General features: G+C 38.7%; 1 protein-coding gene across 1 annotated transcript in view; it reads left to right on the plus strand.

The window, feature by feature from the left end:
- The window catches only part of AGBL3 (AGBL carboxypeptidase 3), a 94441-nt gene that overhangs the window by 45559 nt on the left and 31926 nt on the right, over positions 1 to 16956 (plus strand). The window contains exons 14-15 of the mRNA XM_065939018.1: positions 8844 to 8930; positions 15635 to 15692. Of these exons, the coding sequence (XP_065795090.1) occupies positions 8844 to 8930; positions 15635 to 15692 (145 nt within the window). The remainder of the gene's footprint in view (positions 1 to 8843; positions 8931 to 15634; positions 15693 to 16956) is intronic.

Genomic DNA, 16956 nt, shown 5'->3' on the forward strand with positions numbered 1-16956 from the left:
CTCTTTGGAAAAATGTTTATTCAGTTTTGCACATTTTTTTAATTGGATTTTTTTTTTATTTTGAGTTATATGGCAGTTTATATATGTTGAATATTAACCGTTATCAATTACATCATTTGTAAAATATTTTCTCCCACTCAGTAGGTGGTTCTCTTTTCCTTTGCTGTGCAAATGATTTTAATTAGATCCCATTTATTTTTATTTCCTTTGCTTTAGGAGATAGATCTAAAAACTATTGGTGCAGTTTATGTCAGACTGTCCTACCTGTGCCTTCCTCTAGTAGTTTTATGGTTTCTGGTCTTACATTTAGGTCTGTAATCCATTTTGAGTTTATTTTTGAATGTGGTGTTAGTGAATGTTCTGATTTCATTCTTTTACGCGTGGCTGTCCAGTTTTCCCACCCCTGCTTTCGGAAGAGACTGTTTTCCATTGAATATTCTTGCCTCCTTTGTTGTAGATTAATTGACCATACGTGTGTGGGTTTATTTCTGGGCTCTCTATTCTGTTCCATTGGTCTTTGTTATTTATTTATGTGCTAGTACTATATTTTGATTACTGAAGCTTTGTAGTATAGTCTGAGGTCAGGGAGCATGATTCCTTCAGCTCTGTTCCTCTTTCTCAAGATTGTTTTGGCTATTCAGGGTCTTCCATGTTTGCATACAAATTTTTTAATTATTCTAGTTTTATGAAAAGTGCCATTGGTATTTTGACAGTGATTGCATTGAATCTATAGGTTGCCATGGATAGTTATGGTCATTTTAACAATATTAATTCTTCTAATCCAAGAACATGGTGTATCTTTCCATCTGTTTGTGTCAGCAAGATAAGTTTTTAAAAGCCCCAAAGGGACTAAGAGATCATCAGGGACGCTAACGCCTAGGTTTTAACAGGGCAGATGACTTCCATTGAAGGCCATGGAGGTAGGCTGTCTGGAGCTGTGCACTGTGGTGTGGGCAGAGTACTGACAGAGAGCCAGGTATGAGTGGCAGCCTGCCAAGCTGTTGGATGATACTGCCACCCCAGTGGGTCCAGAAGGCAGATCACGGAGGTACGAGGATTATTCATGACCATGAAGATCTCATTGAATCTGCTTTACTAGGTTTTGCGCTTGCTTGAGACCCATCACCTCATCCTTCTTTGCTTTTTCCCCCTTTTACAATGGGAATGTCTATCCTATGCCTGACCCTCGGTGGTACTTTGGAAGTACATGACTTGGTCATGGTTTCACAACTGGACAAGAAATTTACCTTAGGATGAATCATATTTTGAGTTTCATCCATATGTGATTTAGATGATATTTAGCTAGGACTTTGGAGTTTAGAGTTGATACTGGAATGAGTTAAGACATTAGGAGTTGTTGGGATGGAATGAATGAACTTTGCTTTTGAGAAGGATGTCAATGTGGGAGGTTTAGGGGTGAAATGGTCTGGATACTTCTGTCTCCCAGAAGTCATATGTTGACATTATAATGCCAAGTATTATGGTACTAGAAGGTGGGGCTTTTGGGGGGTGATTATGTCATGAGGGCCGAGCCATGTGAATGGGATTAGTACCTTGTAAAAGAGGGCCCAGAGAGATCCCTAGCCCCTTCTGCCTTGTGAGGATGCAACAAGCAGTTCACAAACCAAAAGGAAGCTCTCACCTGACCATACCACATCCTCATCTCAACTTTCCAGCCTTAGAAATATGAGAAATGAGTTTCCTTTTTTATTAGACACCCAGTCTATGGTAACTGTTTTGTTAGAGCAGGTGAATGGACCAAGACAGATATTGTATTCATTTCCTCTTGCTGCGTAACTAATTACCCTAAACCTCTGCAACTTAAAATGACAAGAATTTATTATCACACAGTCTCTGTGGATCAGAATCCAGGAGTGACTTATCTGGGTTCCTAAGTTCTCTGAAAAGACTGCAATGAAGGTATTGGTGAGGCTGTAGAATCATGAAGGCTTGACTGAGGAAGGATCCATTTTTGGAGTTCACTTACATGGTTGGTGATAGATTCAGTTCCTCAGGCTGCTGAGCTGAGGGACTCAGTTCCTTGTTGGCTGAGGGCAGAAGTCTCCCTTAGTTCCTTACTATGGTGCTTCTTTTATGACAGCTCACAACACATATCTGGCTTTCATCAGAATGAGCAAGTAAGACAGCAGAAGAGAGCACACAGGCTGGAGGAGGTACAGTCTCCCTGTAGCCTCATCTCAGAAGCGGAATCCCATCACTTTTGCCGTATACCATTCATTAGAAGTGAGTCACTAGGTTGAGCCCAATGACCTAGGACCACAGAGAGTATGAATGCTAACAGACAGGGATCATCAGAGGTCATCTTAGAGATTTTCTACCACAGATGTAAAAGCCATTAATATTGATTTGACCTTTGCCTCAAGGCTATATTGAAGCCAACCTACAAATTCTAGAGTTTGGGGCTGTTTTCCCTCTCAATTCCATTTTTTTATCCAAGTATTTCTGAGCTGATTTCTTTCTTGTAGGACCTTATCAAATGAAGCTAACAACCACCAACTCATACTCTATAAATTTTCTGCCTCAAAGTCTCTTTACCCAGTGACTCAGGTTTGTTAGGCACATCTTCTCTCACAGAAGACAGTTTCACTAAATGTGTCACCTCTATATAACTTGTGTTTTCTGCCTTCCTATAACCACATGTTATTTAGTCACCAAGCCAATGATTGCCACATAGTTTAGGTTTTATTAGGACAGCATCCTACTTTTAGGTATCAGTTCTAAACTATTCATATTTTATTCATTAAAATAATTCTCAGAATGTCAATAGCTTATATTAGCAAATATCTTTTTTCCTGTTTGGGGGTCATCTGTGGCTATATTGGACTTCACAGGTGGCTCAGACAGTAAAAGCATCTGCCTACAATGCGGGAGACCTGGGTTTGATCCCCGGGTCGGGAAGATCCCCTGGAGAAGGAAATGGCAACCCACTCCAGTATTCTTGCCTGGAAAATCCCATGCCGGACACGACTGAGTGACTTCACTTTCACTTTCACGGCTATATTGGACTGACCAGGAATCCACTGAACTCATGTCCAGACTGTGGACTGATTCAGATCTGGTCTACATTTCTTCCTTCTCCATAGACACCAGCAGCCAGCTGGGGCATGTTCTCTCATGGTAAATCACCAAGAGTTCAGGAGGCACACCAAACCATGAAAGTATGTTTAAAGTTCCCATGTATCATTGCACTGGCTAAATAATTCCTATGTCCAAATCTAACATCAATGGAGTAGGGAGAGTAAACGTATTCATTCCTAGAGTAGGAGTACTAGAAGTGCAAAGGCCATGAGGAAGAACATGTCTGTTATCTTGTAGGAAGACCAAGGAAACTAATCTGGGTAGAGAAGATTGAACAAAGAGAACAGGAGTAAGAGAAAGAATGTGAAATAGCTATTGGACATTGGGGAGCGGGTGGAATAGCTCATGTAAAACCTGGCTTAGGACTTAGTTTTTACTCTTGAGTTTGGAGAGTTTGGGTTAGAGGAGTAACATGATGGGCTTTGTGTCAGCAAGGTTGCTTTGGCTGCTGTGTTGAGAGCAGAATGATGAACCATGAGGGGAAACCACTTAAGGGGCTATTGCAGTTACCCAGGCAAGAAGCAGTGGTAGCTGGACCAAGGTGGTAGCTGTAGAGACAATGAAATGTGACCAGATGTTAGATATATCTGACAGAGTCTAGAGAATTTGCTGATGGCTTGGATACAAGTTTGAAAAATACAAAGGAGAGAAAGAGGTCTCCAGAATTCCAGACCTGAGCAAGAAGATGGAGCTTCCACTTAGTGACATGGGGATTGTTTTCTTCTATACCTACTATATCATATTCTGAGGGTGTGTATCAGAAGTCCATCCATTGCAAAGAACAAAAAACTGTTCCAAAAGATGGCTTAGCTAAAAGGAGAATTGGTCGATTTAGTAAGGGAAATAGTCTAGAGACAAGGGTGGCTTTAGCCATGGCTTAAATAAGGGGCTCAAAGAATATCACCAGGATGCAAAGTTTTTTTCTCCATTTTAATGTCATTTCTGCCTCTTCTGGGTTGGTTCTATTCTCAGACTCTCCTCTCTTGCAGGCAAAATGGAATTCTAGCCTCCCATTCTTACAATTCTAAGTCTGGTATATACCCTCTTTTCCAGTAGCCCATCAAAAATATAGAGATTGATTCTTTTTTTTTATTGTAGTAAAATTACACATAACATTGACCATCTTAACCATTTTTAAGTGTATAATTCATTGGTACAAGTACATTCACACTGTTGTACAACCATCACCACCATCCCATAACTCTTATCATCTTGAAAAGCAAACTCTATAGCCTTAATAACCCCCCATTCTCTACTCCCATGTCTCTTGAAAACCACTGTATACTCTTCTTTCTTCATATTTTGCCTGTACTAAGTACCTCATATAAGTGGAATTGCACAGTGTTTGTCTTTTTGTGATTGGCTTATTTCTTCGAGCATGATGTCCTCAAGGTTCATCTATATTGTAGCATATTTCAGAATTTCTTTCCTTTATAAGTCTAAATAATATTCTATTGTATGTTTACACTGAATTTTGCTAATTCATCTCTCAGTGGATACTAAGGTTGCTTCCACATTCTAGCTGTTGTGAATATGATCACACATCTCCTCAAGATGCTGCTGCTCTTCATTCTTTTGGGTGTATACCCCAAAAGGAAACTGCTGGATCATATGGTGATTCTACTTTTAATTTTTTGAGGAACCTCCACACTGTTTTTCACAGCAGTTATACCATTTTATATTCCCACCAACAGTGCATGCAGGCTCTAATGTACCTACATGCTTGCAAGCACTTGTTATTTTCTGGTTTGTTTGTTAATAATGGCCATTCTGACAGATGTGAGATACCATCTCACTGTGGCTTTGACTTGCATTTCCTTAATGATTAGTGCTGTTGAGCATGTTCGTAAGGGATACTGGTCTATATAGCTTCCTTTTCTTGTTTGTAGTGTCTTTGTTTAGCTTTGGTATCAGGGTAACTCTGGCCTCATAAATTACAAAATGTTCCTTCCTCTTTAATTTTTTGGAATTGTTTGAGAAAGATCAGCATTAGTTGTTCTTTAAATATTTGGTAGAATTCACCAAACAAACCATCAGGGCTTTATTGTTAGTTGGGAGAATTTTGATTACTGATTTCAATCTCCTTAACTAGTTACTTGTCTATTCATATTTTCTATTTCTTCATGAGATAGTCTTGGTAAGTTCTGTGTTTCTAGGAATTTGTCCATTTCATCTAGGTTATCCAGTTTGTTGGCATATACTTTTTCATAAGACTTTGTTATTATAATCCTTTATATTTGTGTAGAATTGATACTAAAATCCTCACTTTCGTTTTTTATTTTAGTAATTTGTCTTTTTTTCCTTAGTCCATTTAGCTAAAGATTTGTCAATCTTGTTGACCTTTTGATTCATTTTCTTTAGTTTTTCTATTTCATTTATCTCTGCTCTAATCTTTATTACTTCCTTCCTTCTGCCATCTGTGAATTTGTTTTTTAATGTGATTGCAGATATAAATTTCCTCCTCAGTGCTACTTATGCTGTGTCTCATAAATTTTGCTCTGTTGTGTTTTCATTTTTATTCAACTCTGTATTTTCTAATTTCCCTTGTGACTTCTTTGATCCATTTTTTTAAAAAGTGTGTGCATAATTTCCACAAGTTTTTTAATATTTTAGATTTTCTTCTGTTATTTATTTCTAACTTCATCCCATTGTGGTCAGAGGGAGATACTTTGTATGCTCTCTATCTATTAAAATGTATTAAAACTTAACTGGTGGCCTAACATATGTTTTATCCTGGAAAATGTCCTGTATGCAACTGAGGAGAAATGTATACTCTGTTGTTGTTGGGTACAGTGTTCTGTGTATGTCTGTTAAGTTTAGATGACTTACTGTGCTAAATCCTTTTTCCTTACAATCTTCTGATTGGTTCCATATTATTGTAAGTAGGGTATTGAAGTCTCCTACTATTATTGTAGAACTGTCTGTTTCTCCCTTCGGTTCTATTTTGCTTCATATATTTTGATGATCATTAGGTATGTAAATATTTATAATTGTTATATATTCTTGCTGTATTGAATTTTTTATTAACCTATAATGTCCTTTTAAAAGTAGTTTCCAGTAACGTTTTAAAATTTAGTCTGTGTTTGTCTAATAGAGCCACCTCTGCCTCTTGGGGTTACTGTTTGCATAGGATATCTCTTTCCTTTCACTTTCAACCAGTTTGTGTGTTTGGATCTTTGTGAGTCTCTTAAGACTGCATATAGTTGGATCATGTGTTTTTTTTTTTTTTTTTTTTTTTTTTTTTTTTTAATATTATTTTATTAGTTGGAGGCCAATCACTTTACAACATTTCAGTGGGTTTTGTCATACATTGACATGAATCAGCCATATAGTTACATGTATTCCCCATCCCGATCCCCCCTCCCACCTCCCTCCCCACCCGACTCCTCAGGGTCCTCCCAGTGCACCAGGCCCGAGCACCTGACTCATGTATCCCACCTGGGCTGGTGGTCCGTTTCACCATAGATAATATACATGCTGTTCTTTCAAAACATCCCACCCTCACGTTCTCCCCCAGAGTTCAAAAGTCTGTTCTGTATTTCTGTGTCTCTTTTTCTGTTTTGCATATAGGGTTATCGCCACCATCTATCTAAATTCCGTATATATGTGTTAGTATACTGTAATGTTCTTTATCTTTCTGACTTACTTCACTCTGTATAATGGGCTCCAGTTTCATCCATCTCATTAGAACTGATTCAAATGAATTCTTTTTAACGGCTGAGTAATATTCCATGGTGTATATGTACCACAGCTTCCTTATCCATTCATCTGCTGATGGGCATCTAGGTTGCTTCCATGTCCTGGCTATTATAAACAGTGCTGCGATGAACATTGGGGTGCACGTGACTGGAAATAGAACTGCCATATGACCCAGCAATACCACTTCTGGGCATACACACTGAGGAATCCAGATCTGAAAAAGGATCATGTGTTTTTATCCATTCTCCCAATCGCTCTCTTTTGATTGGAGAGTTTAATCCATTTACAATGGAAATAACTACTGATAAAGAGAGACTGACCTGTCCTTGTGCTGTTTTCTATATGCCTTATAGTGTTTTTGTCCCTTCTTTTCCTGCACTACTGTCTTCTTTTGTGCTTAGCTGATTTTTTGTGGTGAAATGTTTCAGTTCCTTTCTTATTTCCTTTTGTGTATGTTTTGTAAGTCATTTCTTTGTTTTCACCATGGGAATTACATTTACTATCCTAAAGTTATAACAGTCTAATTTGAATTTATATCAACTTAACTTCAAAACATAAAAAAACTGTTCTTTATAGCTGTTACCCCCACGCTTTCAGTTGTATATGTCACAGAATTACATAGTTATACATTGTGTGCCCAAAAACATAAACTAATGTTTCTTTAAGTGTATTAGTCTCCTAAATTATGTAACAAACAAGGTTTGGTGTTATAGGGCTTGTCTGGTGGCTCAGACAATAAAGAATCTGCCCACAATGTGGGAAACCCAGGTTCAATCCCTGAGTCGGGAAGATCCCCTGGAGAAGGACATGGCAACCCACTGCAGTATTCTTGCCTGGAAAATTCCATGGACAAAGGAGCCTGGTAGACTATAGTACATGGAGTCACAAAGATCAGACACAACTGAGCGACTTAACACTTTATAGGCCAAAGAAATAGTAGTACTAGCTTTCAGACTAATAAATGCTTTTTTTTTCTTTAACTTTTTTTCCTCTTTAATCATGTAGACTTAATCATGTAGGGCTTCCCAGCTAGCTCAAATGGTAAAAAATCTGCCTGCAATGCAGGAGACCTGGGTTTAGTCCTTGGATTGGGATGATTCCCTGGAGGAGGGCATGGCAACCCACTCCAGTTTTCTTGCCTGGAGAAGCCCATGGACAGAGCCTGGTGGGCTGCCATCCATGGAGTCGCAGAGTTGGACACAACTGAGCAACTAACACTTTTTTTCATGTAGATGACAGAAAATTCAGTTTGGAATTATTATTACGATAATACTGACGTTCATAATTCCCCGTGTATTTATTACCTTCATTTAGACCTTTGTTTTCCTCTACAGCTTAAGTTACGGCCTAGTGCCCTTTCATTTACTCTTGCAGAGATCGCTTGAGCATTTCTCTCAGGGCATATCAAGTGGTCACAGACTCCCTCAGCTTTTGTTTATCTGAAAATGTCTTAATTTCTCCCTAAATTTTGAAGGACAGTTCTGCTGGGGGGGGGGGGGTTGTTTTGTTTTGTTTTTTTCCTTTATATTCTGCATTGTCTTCTGGCTTCCAAAGTTTCTGAGAAATTGGCAATGATCTTATTGAGGATCCCTTGCAGGTAACAGTTTGCATCAGTCTTAACTGCTTTCAAAGTTTATGTGACTTACTGTGGGCATTTTATTTTACTTGAAGTTGACTGAGATTCTTTGATAGTTACCTTCATGTCTTTGATCAAATTTGGAATGTGTTCAGGCATTTTATCTTCACTCATTGGCACTTCTGGGTTTCTGGCTTCTCCAGCTCTAAGGCTGGGGTAGATGAGGCAAAAAGAAAACACACAGAACTACTCACCATCAGGCAGCTCTTCTGTTCCTGAAGTCCCTCATCATCTGCCTCCTTTTCCCCTTTCAGAGCCTCTTGTGTTTACTTTGTATGTAACGGCCAGGGATTTTAGTTGTACTTAGTGGAAAGAAGAGAACTTCATCTTCCTAGAAGTCTCAAAATAGTGTTATATCTGCATATGTACTGTCTTTGATACATTGATTAAATATGAATCTCTTACCTAGATAAAAACCAAGAAAATACAACTAAAAACAAAGAAGGAAAGAAACTCTACCATAGCAAGACATCAAAACATCAGAGAAGAGCAAGAGGTAAATATTCATTGATATGTTTGCTAACGGTTGTTTGAAAAAAACAAGAGAACGGCAAGTTACACGCTTAATGATTTTTCCCCAGGAAAACTTAATGATTAAAATTTTGCTTATATTACTTACTATTTCTAAAAATACAAAAGAATCTTGACAGGTGAGAGGTGGGTCTTAAGGTTCTGTATTTAAATTTCACTTAGAATTACCTTACTCAGAAAACTATTTAAGGTCTCTTACAAAGAGGCATTCAAGATAGCAAGAAGAGATAAAACTTAGAAAACTTAATGGGAATACAAGAGTATAAAACAGGTGGTGCTGAGATTGCCTTTCATCATGACAGCAGGAGCTCTGCAAACCCTTTCACCAGCAAAAATTAGTGAAAAAAAAATTTTTTTTAATTAAAAGTTTCTGCAAATGGTCCTGGGGCATACAGCAAATGAAAAAAAATCTACTCAGGAAAATCTAAAATATGATAAAAACAAAAAATAACAACAACAACAAAACCCCAGAACCTCTGATATTTGAATCAAGACTCTGCCCACCCCCAGCCCCAGCTCACTGACACTCTGCAGTGGAGGACACAGGGTCCCCTCTCCCCCCAGATACCAGACAAAGGGCTATCATATACCAGGAGGAGCAGGGCACTAGAATTTCTTACTCTGTCTCCAGCTACCTATTGCTAAAGCTAAGTTCCAGGTAAGTGCAGCCAAGAGGTGGAGGCTCCCTTCTTTCTATCCAGACCCCGTTCTTGAAAATAAGGCTCTAGTTTGAATGCTACATTACTGAAAATATTTTGGTCCTAACTGCCCCTATCTTGGCTAATAAAGTGTTAGTTCCACACTGGAAGAAGCACGTAGAGAAGACCTGAGACTACTGCCCTACTTCCACCTACATCTTAGCTCTGAAAGTGCAGTACCACTGAAAGAAAAGTGCCACTGTCCAGCCCTCTCAGCATGACACCCCCATTAGAAATTTTGCATAAGTGCAGCAAGATGGCAGAGTAGAAGGATGTGGAGCTCACCTCTCTTCACAAACACATCAAAAATACAACCACCTGTGGAACAGTTCTCACAGAAAACCGATGGGAAACGGGCAGAAGACCTCTTATGTTGTACAACCGAGGCTGCATGCACAGTAGAGCAGAAGCTGTTAGCACCTGCGTGTGGGGCGCGGGGACAGTGGCGACAGACCTTGCTGGCATGCACACCAAGTGGCCTCCCAGAACCGCACGTCTCTAGCAGGCATCCCTAGGAGGAATACAGAGCGGCTCCTTTCCCTGTGAGAGTGATCTGGTCCTTCCCACCTCACACCCCAGCTTGGAGCTGGATGGGGGCTGGAGAGGCCCTGGAGGGCACTCCCGCAGAGGCAGCCAGGGCCCCGGCGGCAGCACAGGGACCTCCATTCCTGCAGCTACAGCACCCCAACCTCTCAGCCCCGGCCTAAAACTAGTCTGGGACAAACGCAGCGGACAAGGGACACAACCTCGGGCTGCCTCTGGGCAGAACTGCAGGCGACTTCACTGGCGACGCACAGGTACGCTGTGACCACGTGGGCCCCACTTGCTTCAGCACTCACCTCCTCTGGGACAGAGCACATAGTTAAGGGCAGCAGAGCCTTACTGAACCCAAGTGATCTGGAAGACAGAATAATGGAAATCACCCAATCAGAACAGAAGACAAAGCCAAATTGAGAAAAAAAAAAAAAAATGAAAGCCATATACAAAAGCTATTGGATATTATAGAGTGCCTTCTCAGTTGTGTCTAACTCTTTGTGATCACATGGACTGTAGCCAACCAGGCTCCTCTGTCTATGGAATTCTCCAGGCAAGAATACTGGAGTGGGTAGCCATTCCCTTCTCCAGGGGATCTTTCCGACCCAGGGATCAAACCTACATCTCCTTAATTGCAGGCAGATTCTTTACAGTCTTAGCCACCAGAGAAGCCCCATGAAGAATGCCAGCCTATGCATAATTTTGGTACCAGAAGGATAATAGAGAAGAGGATCAAAACTGTTTTTAAAGATATTATGGCTGAAAATTCCCTAGAATCTAAAGAAGGAAACAGATAATCCAGGTACAGGAAGCATAGAAGGTCCCAAAGACAATAAACACAAGCAGACCCAAACCAAGACATACTTAAAATGGCAAAAGTTAAAGAGGCTTCTCGAGGCAAGAGAAAAAGTCAGTTACATGGAAACCCCTATAAGGTTGGTTGATTTCTCTGCAAAAGTTGTGCAGGTCACAAGGGAGTGTCATGATATAGTCAAAGTCCTGAAAGAGAAAACCCTGCAACCTGGGACACTCCAGCCAGCAAGATTATCGTTTAGAGTAGATGGAGAGAGAAAGAATTTTTCAGACAAGCAAAAAGTAAAAGAATACAGCAACACTAAGCCTAACCTAAAAGAGATATTGAGAGATCTTCTCTAGATAGAAAAGAAGCAAGTATCTATAGGAAAGGGGAAACAGGAAAGGCAAATATATAAAAAGATTGAACATCACTTAAGTTAGCACATAGATTAAAAACAATCCAAAAAAATTGTAAAAGCAACTATAACTACATTTAGTGGTAAAAGGATAAGCATCAAAATATAAAATAGACCAAAATCACAAAATGTAGAGGAGGGGAATATAAAAATGTAGATCTTTTAGAATGTGTTTGAACTTGTATGACTATTCATTTAGAACACATAAGATATAGTTATGGGTTAACACTTGAAAACCAAGGTAACCACACATCAAAAAGGTACAATAGATTCACAAAGACCAAAAAGAAAGGAACTCGAGCATAATACAGAAGAAAGTGATCAAACCACAAAAGGGAAAACCAAAAGAAGAAATAAATAACTATAAAAACTGGAAAACATTTTAAAATGGCAGTAGGTACATACTTTATTAATGATTTCTTTAAATGTCAGTGGACTAAATTCTATAATCGAAAGACTGAGTGGCAGATTGAATGAAAAGTACCACCTACAAGAGACTCACTTTAGGAGAAAAGATACAGATTGAAAGTGAGGGGATGGGAAAAGGCATTTCATGCAAATGGAAACAAGAAAGCGGGGCTAGCAATACTCATCGGATAAAACAGACTTTGAAACAAGGCCATAAGGAAAAACAAAGGACATTATATAATGATAAAAGGAATACTATAAGTAGAAGATACACTTGTTAACATAAATATACTTAATACAGGATCACCTAAATATATAAAACAAGTATCAGCAGACATAAAGGGAAAGACCTACAAGAATACAATAATAATAGTAGGAGACTTACTGGCATCAATGGACAGATCTTCTAGACAGAAAATCAGTAAGGCAACAGAGATGTTAGATGACACAACAGACCAGATAAAACATAGCTCCTAATGTCTTCCCAAAGTAAAAGACTTAATTTGCAACAGATCCTGGAGAAATTCAAGCTTAACATCATTCTCAAAAATTGAAATATAGAGAAAGGCGATTTGAAGAAGATTGGTAGATTCTTTGGAGATATGGGCCAAACGTGTAGGCTGGCTAGTTCACAGAGAGAATTGGGGGCAGGGGAACAGGTAGGAGGAGTCTAAGGCAGGGTCAGTATAAATCTGAAACCCTGACCTGGCAAATTATCCCTTCAAAGGAACCCAGATTTGATTGAATTAGCCTGTAGAGCAATTTATATCCCCAAGGCATTGCTAAAGCAATAGAGCTACCAGCCAGAAACTAGCGGAATTTAACTGCTGGGTATAGTCAGGGAAGGAGTCAGAGAGACTTCTGCCAAAACCACTGCACTCCCAGAGAGTGTGGTCAGGGATGGAAGGGGCAGGGGGAAAGATTAGTACCCTATCCAGAGATCAGAAGAACTGTCTAGTTAGGAAATAAGCCTGACAAACACAGATGAAGGACAACATCCCAAGTTGATGAGATTAAAAAAAAAAATCCTCCTTGGATCCCATCGGTCAATCCATAAAGCATCTGTTACCTGCAGAGAGCCCAGAAGTCAACCTGAGTACCAGCCTCAGGTTAGAAGATTTCTACTCAAATATTTCTGGTGTTAATAATAGTAATCCAGTGGGAAATCTAAGGTTAGCCATGACAAGTTCATCCAGCAAATGCACTGCCATCTGCCAGATGTATATTAACAGAATATACTTTTCTGAGAACTTTTGAATTTTTCTTCTCACTTTCTAATAATCTTTGGTAAAAAGAGTGAACAGTATCATCTTAACTGAGGTTAGTGCCTGAGGTCAAATTAAGCTCATGCTCTTCAACTGTTTCTTAAATGATTGCTTGTAAGATATCAATATATCCCAAAAAAAGTATTAAACTATTTTAATAAGCTTTATTCCCTACCAGAATACTTTCAGTAATTAATCTTGCAGACTTTAAGCAAAAACAAATAATTGTAGATTACTGTGATTAGAATTTATAGATCAATATGTCAGAAACCAACACAATGTTGTAAAGCAATTATCCTCCAATTAAAAATAAATATTTAAAAACAACAAAAAGAATTTATAGATCACATTCATAAAGGACACTAGGAGTTGATTGTAGCTCAGTTGGTAAAGAATCTGCCTGCAATGCAGGAGACCCACGTTTGACTCCTGGGTTGGGAAGATCCCCTGGAGGAGGAAATGGCAACCCACTCCAGTATTCTTGCCTAGAGAATCCCATGGACAGAGGAGCCTGGCAGGCTACAGTCCATGGGTTCAAAATAGTTGGACATGACTGAGCAGCTAAACCAGCCAACCAACCATAAGGACACTGGCCTGGTAATTTTCTATAAGATGAAGATAATAGTTTTATTATTCTTCACAGCCATATTTCAATCAAAGGAGGAGAGCTAAAAATGACAGTGAATTCATCAAATCAAGTCTTACTGCAAGTGAATTTTCTTCAGCCTAGTTTTACCCCTTGTCTCTCTAAATTCTTTATGATTATGTAATATTGCTACTTTTAACTTTGCTTAATTTTTTCTAGAATACTTCCTTATCTCTTTCCCTTCAATAATCAAGTTTTGATTTTTACAATTTCCTCCCACCTCCCATTTTCATGCTAATTATCTTTTTTTTTTTTTTTTTTGGCTGCCATTCAATTTTATCTAAAAAGCGGCTTTCTTTATAGTTCAACTCTCATATCCATACATGACTACTGGCAAAATCATAGCGTTGACTAGATGGACCTTTGTTGGCAAAGTAATATCTCTGCTTTTTAATATGCTGTCTAGGTTGGTCAGAACTTTCCTTCCAAGGAGAAAGCGTCTTTTAATTTCATGGCTGCAGTCACCATCTGCAGTGATTTTGGAGCCCAAAAAAATAGTCTGCCACTGTTACCCTATCTATTTACCATGAAGTGATAGGACTGGATGCCATGATCTTCATTTTCTGAATATTGAGCTTTAAGCCAACTTTTTCACTCTCTTTCACTTTCATCAAGAGGCTCTTTAGTTCTTCTTCACTTTCTGCCATAAGGGTGGTGTCATCTGCATATCTGAGGTTATTGATATTTCTCCCAGCAATCTTCCAGCTGCATTTCTCATGATGTACTCTGCATTTAAGTTAAATAAGCAGGGTGACAGTATACAGCCTTGACATACTCCTTTTCCTATTTGGAACCACTCTGTTGTTCCATGTCCAGTTCTAACTGTTGCTTCCTGACCTGCATACAGATTTCTCAAGAGGCAGGTCAGGTGGTCTGGTATTCCCATCTTTTTTAGAATTTTCCACAGTTTATTGTGATCCACACAGTCAAAAGCTTTGGCATAGTCAAGAAAGCAGAAATAGATGTTTTTCTGGAACTCTCTTGCTTTTTTGATGATCCAGCGGATGTTGGCAATTTGATTTCTGGTCCCTTTGCCTTTTTAAAAGACAGTTTGGAAGTTCACGGTTCACGTATTGTTGAAGTCTGGCTTGAAGAATTTTGAAACAGTTTGGAAGTATCTAAAATGTTTTCAGCTTGCCTGGTGGCTCAGCTAGTAAAGAATCCACCTGCAATGTGGGAGACCAGGGTTTGATCCCTGGGTCTGGAAGATCCCCTGGAGAAGGGAAAGGCTACCCGCTCCAGTATTTGGGCCTGGAGAATTCCATGGACTGTATAGCCCATGGGGTCGCAAAGAGTTGGACACGACTAAGAGACTTGCAGAATGCTTTCACACTCACATGAGGATTTGTGTACACTACTCAAGATGAGCAGTCACAATTCCACAGTGTTTTGTGTCTCTTTTAGTCCAGCTCGGTCAGACTGGCAAGGTATCTCCTTTCATGACACACAGACAGCAGTGTCATGCATATGGTCTTTCTTACTCTAAACTTTTTTTTACAAGCTATGAGAAATTATTTTTTCAACTTTCCTGTATAAACACAGTTTTGCAATTCCTTATACTTTTTCCATACAATTTTATATATTTTCATTCATTTTGTACTTCTCTTAAAGCATACACTTTTTGTCTCTTTCTCATCATATAAGTTCTACACGAAGTAAAAAAAAATTTATACTCCCTTTAATGCCAAAATACAGTATTTAACATTTTCTTCTGCCATTGGTGGAGAAGAAAAGTAGTATTGTAAAAGATACTAGAAGGTACTGATTTAAAAGATTATTTTTGTCCATTCTAAATCTATGAGGATAAAATGAGAAATGTTGAAAATTACCATAAATTGTAGAAGATATACCTCATTTTCATGTTTATAATATAGTACTGTTTTCCTTTTGGTTCCATGTTCCATTAGGTTTGTGATAAAGGACATTTAGTTCAAAGACACAAAGAATCAGTTTCTGATGTGACAGGTAATGTTCTGCTTTTACCCTCTGATAAATGATTAATTCCTCAAACACTTTTTTGCACTACAACTCGGAGGTTGTCACTGTGCTTTATGCTAGGGATGTTAAGAATATCTTGTACTGTTTCTTACCCCTTAGGAACTCATCATTTAGTAGGGGGACAAACAAGTTAAATGCAGTGTTAACAGGTGCAGTGCCTGCAGTCCGGACAGGGTGCCCAGGGTGCACACTGAGGGTTGGACTGAGTGGCCCACATACTTGAGAGACAGCCCTCATTTGAAAGTTTTTCCCCAAACAGAATATAGGGGTTTACATTTAAAAAACATCATGGTCCTTTTGTTTCATAAATTAATAAAGGATGGGCCAAGAGAGAAATTAAATTTTGGACTACTCATTTGCTTCTGTGAGAATCTGCTAAGTCTGATATAAATATAAATCTCTAAGAAAAAAATACCAGAAATGTTAGAGATTCAGAGATTTATATTCTGGTATTTTTTTTTTCTTAATTTTTATCTCATTATCTTGAGGTCCTTTGAAAAATACTCATTAATTTAAACATTTTAATTTCATCTAAAATAATTCTTTAATTTTATGTGTATATATTTTTTAATATATTTATACCACACTTATTTTCAAAAAGGATCTCAGGTAATGATTAGAAGTATATATAAATGTACATGCTTCCTTGGTGGCTCAGACAGTAAAGAATCCGCCTATAATGCCCAGAGACCAGGGTTCAGTCCCTGGGTTGGAAAGATCCCCTGGAGGAGGGCATGGCAACCCACTCCAGTATTCTTGCCTGGAGAATCCCATGGACAGAGGAGCCTGGCGGGCTACAGTCCATGTGGTTGCAAACAATTGAGCAACTAAGCACAGCCCAGCATGAATGTACATAAATCCGTTTAGTTTATGATGCAGTTGTTGTTATTCAGTCGCTAAGTTGTGTCCAACTCTGCAACCCCATGGACTGCAGCACTCCAGTGCTATCTCTCACTATCTCCCACAATGATGCAGCAGGCTAATTAAAAATAGAAATGGAAATAAAAACCACACCTAAGAGGGAATTTTTTTATAATTAAGATGGTTACTTCATTGAACTTTAAATTCTTTCTTGTAGTGATAAGCCAAGAAAAACTGTCATTTTTGCTATGTAACTTTTATATATTCTTCTGTTAAATTTAATGTCAGAATTTAAAAATAAAGAACATATTTTAGAATACTTATTTTAGGCATTTTTCTATACATGTACAATCCATGTTAATCACACAGA

The sequence above is a fragment of the Muntiacus reevesi genome, chromosome 6, assembly GCF_963930625.1.
Source record: "Muntiacus reevesi chromosome 6, mMunRee1.1, whole genome shotgun sequence".
Classification (NCBI taxonomy): Eukaryota; Metazoa; Chordata; class Mammalia; order Artiodactyla; family Cervidae; genus Muntiacus; species Muntiacus reevesi.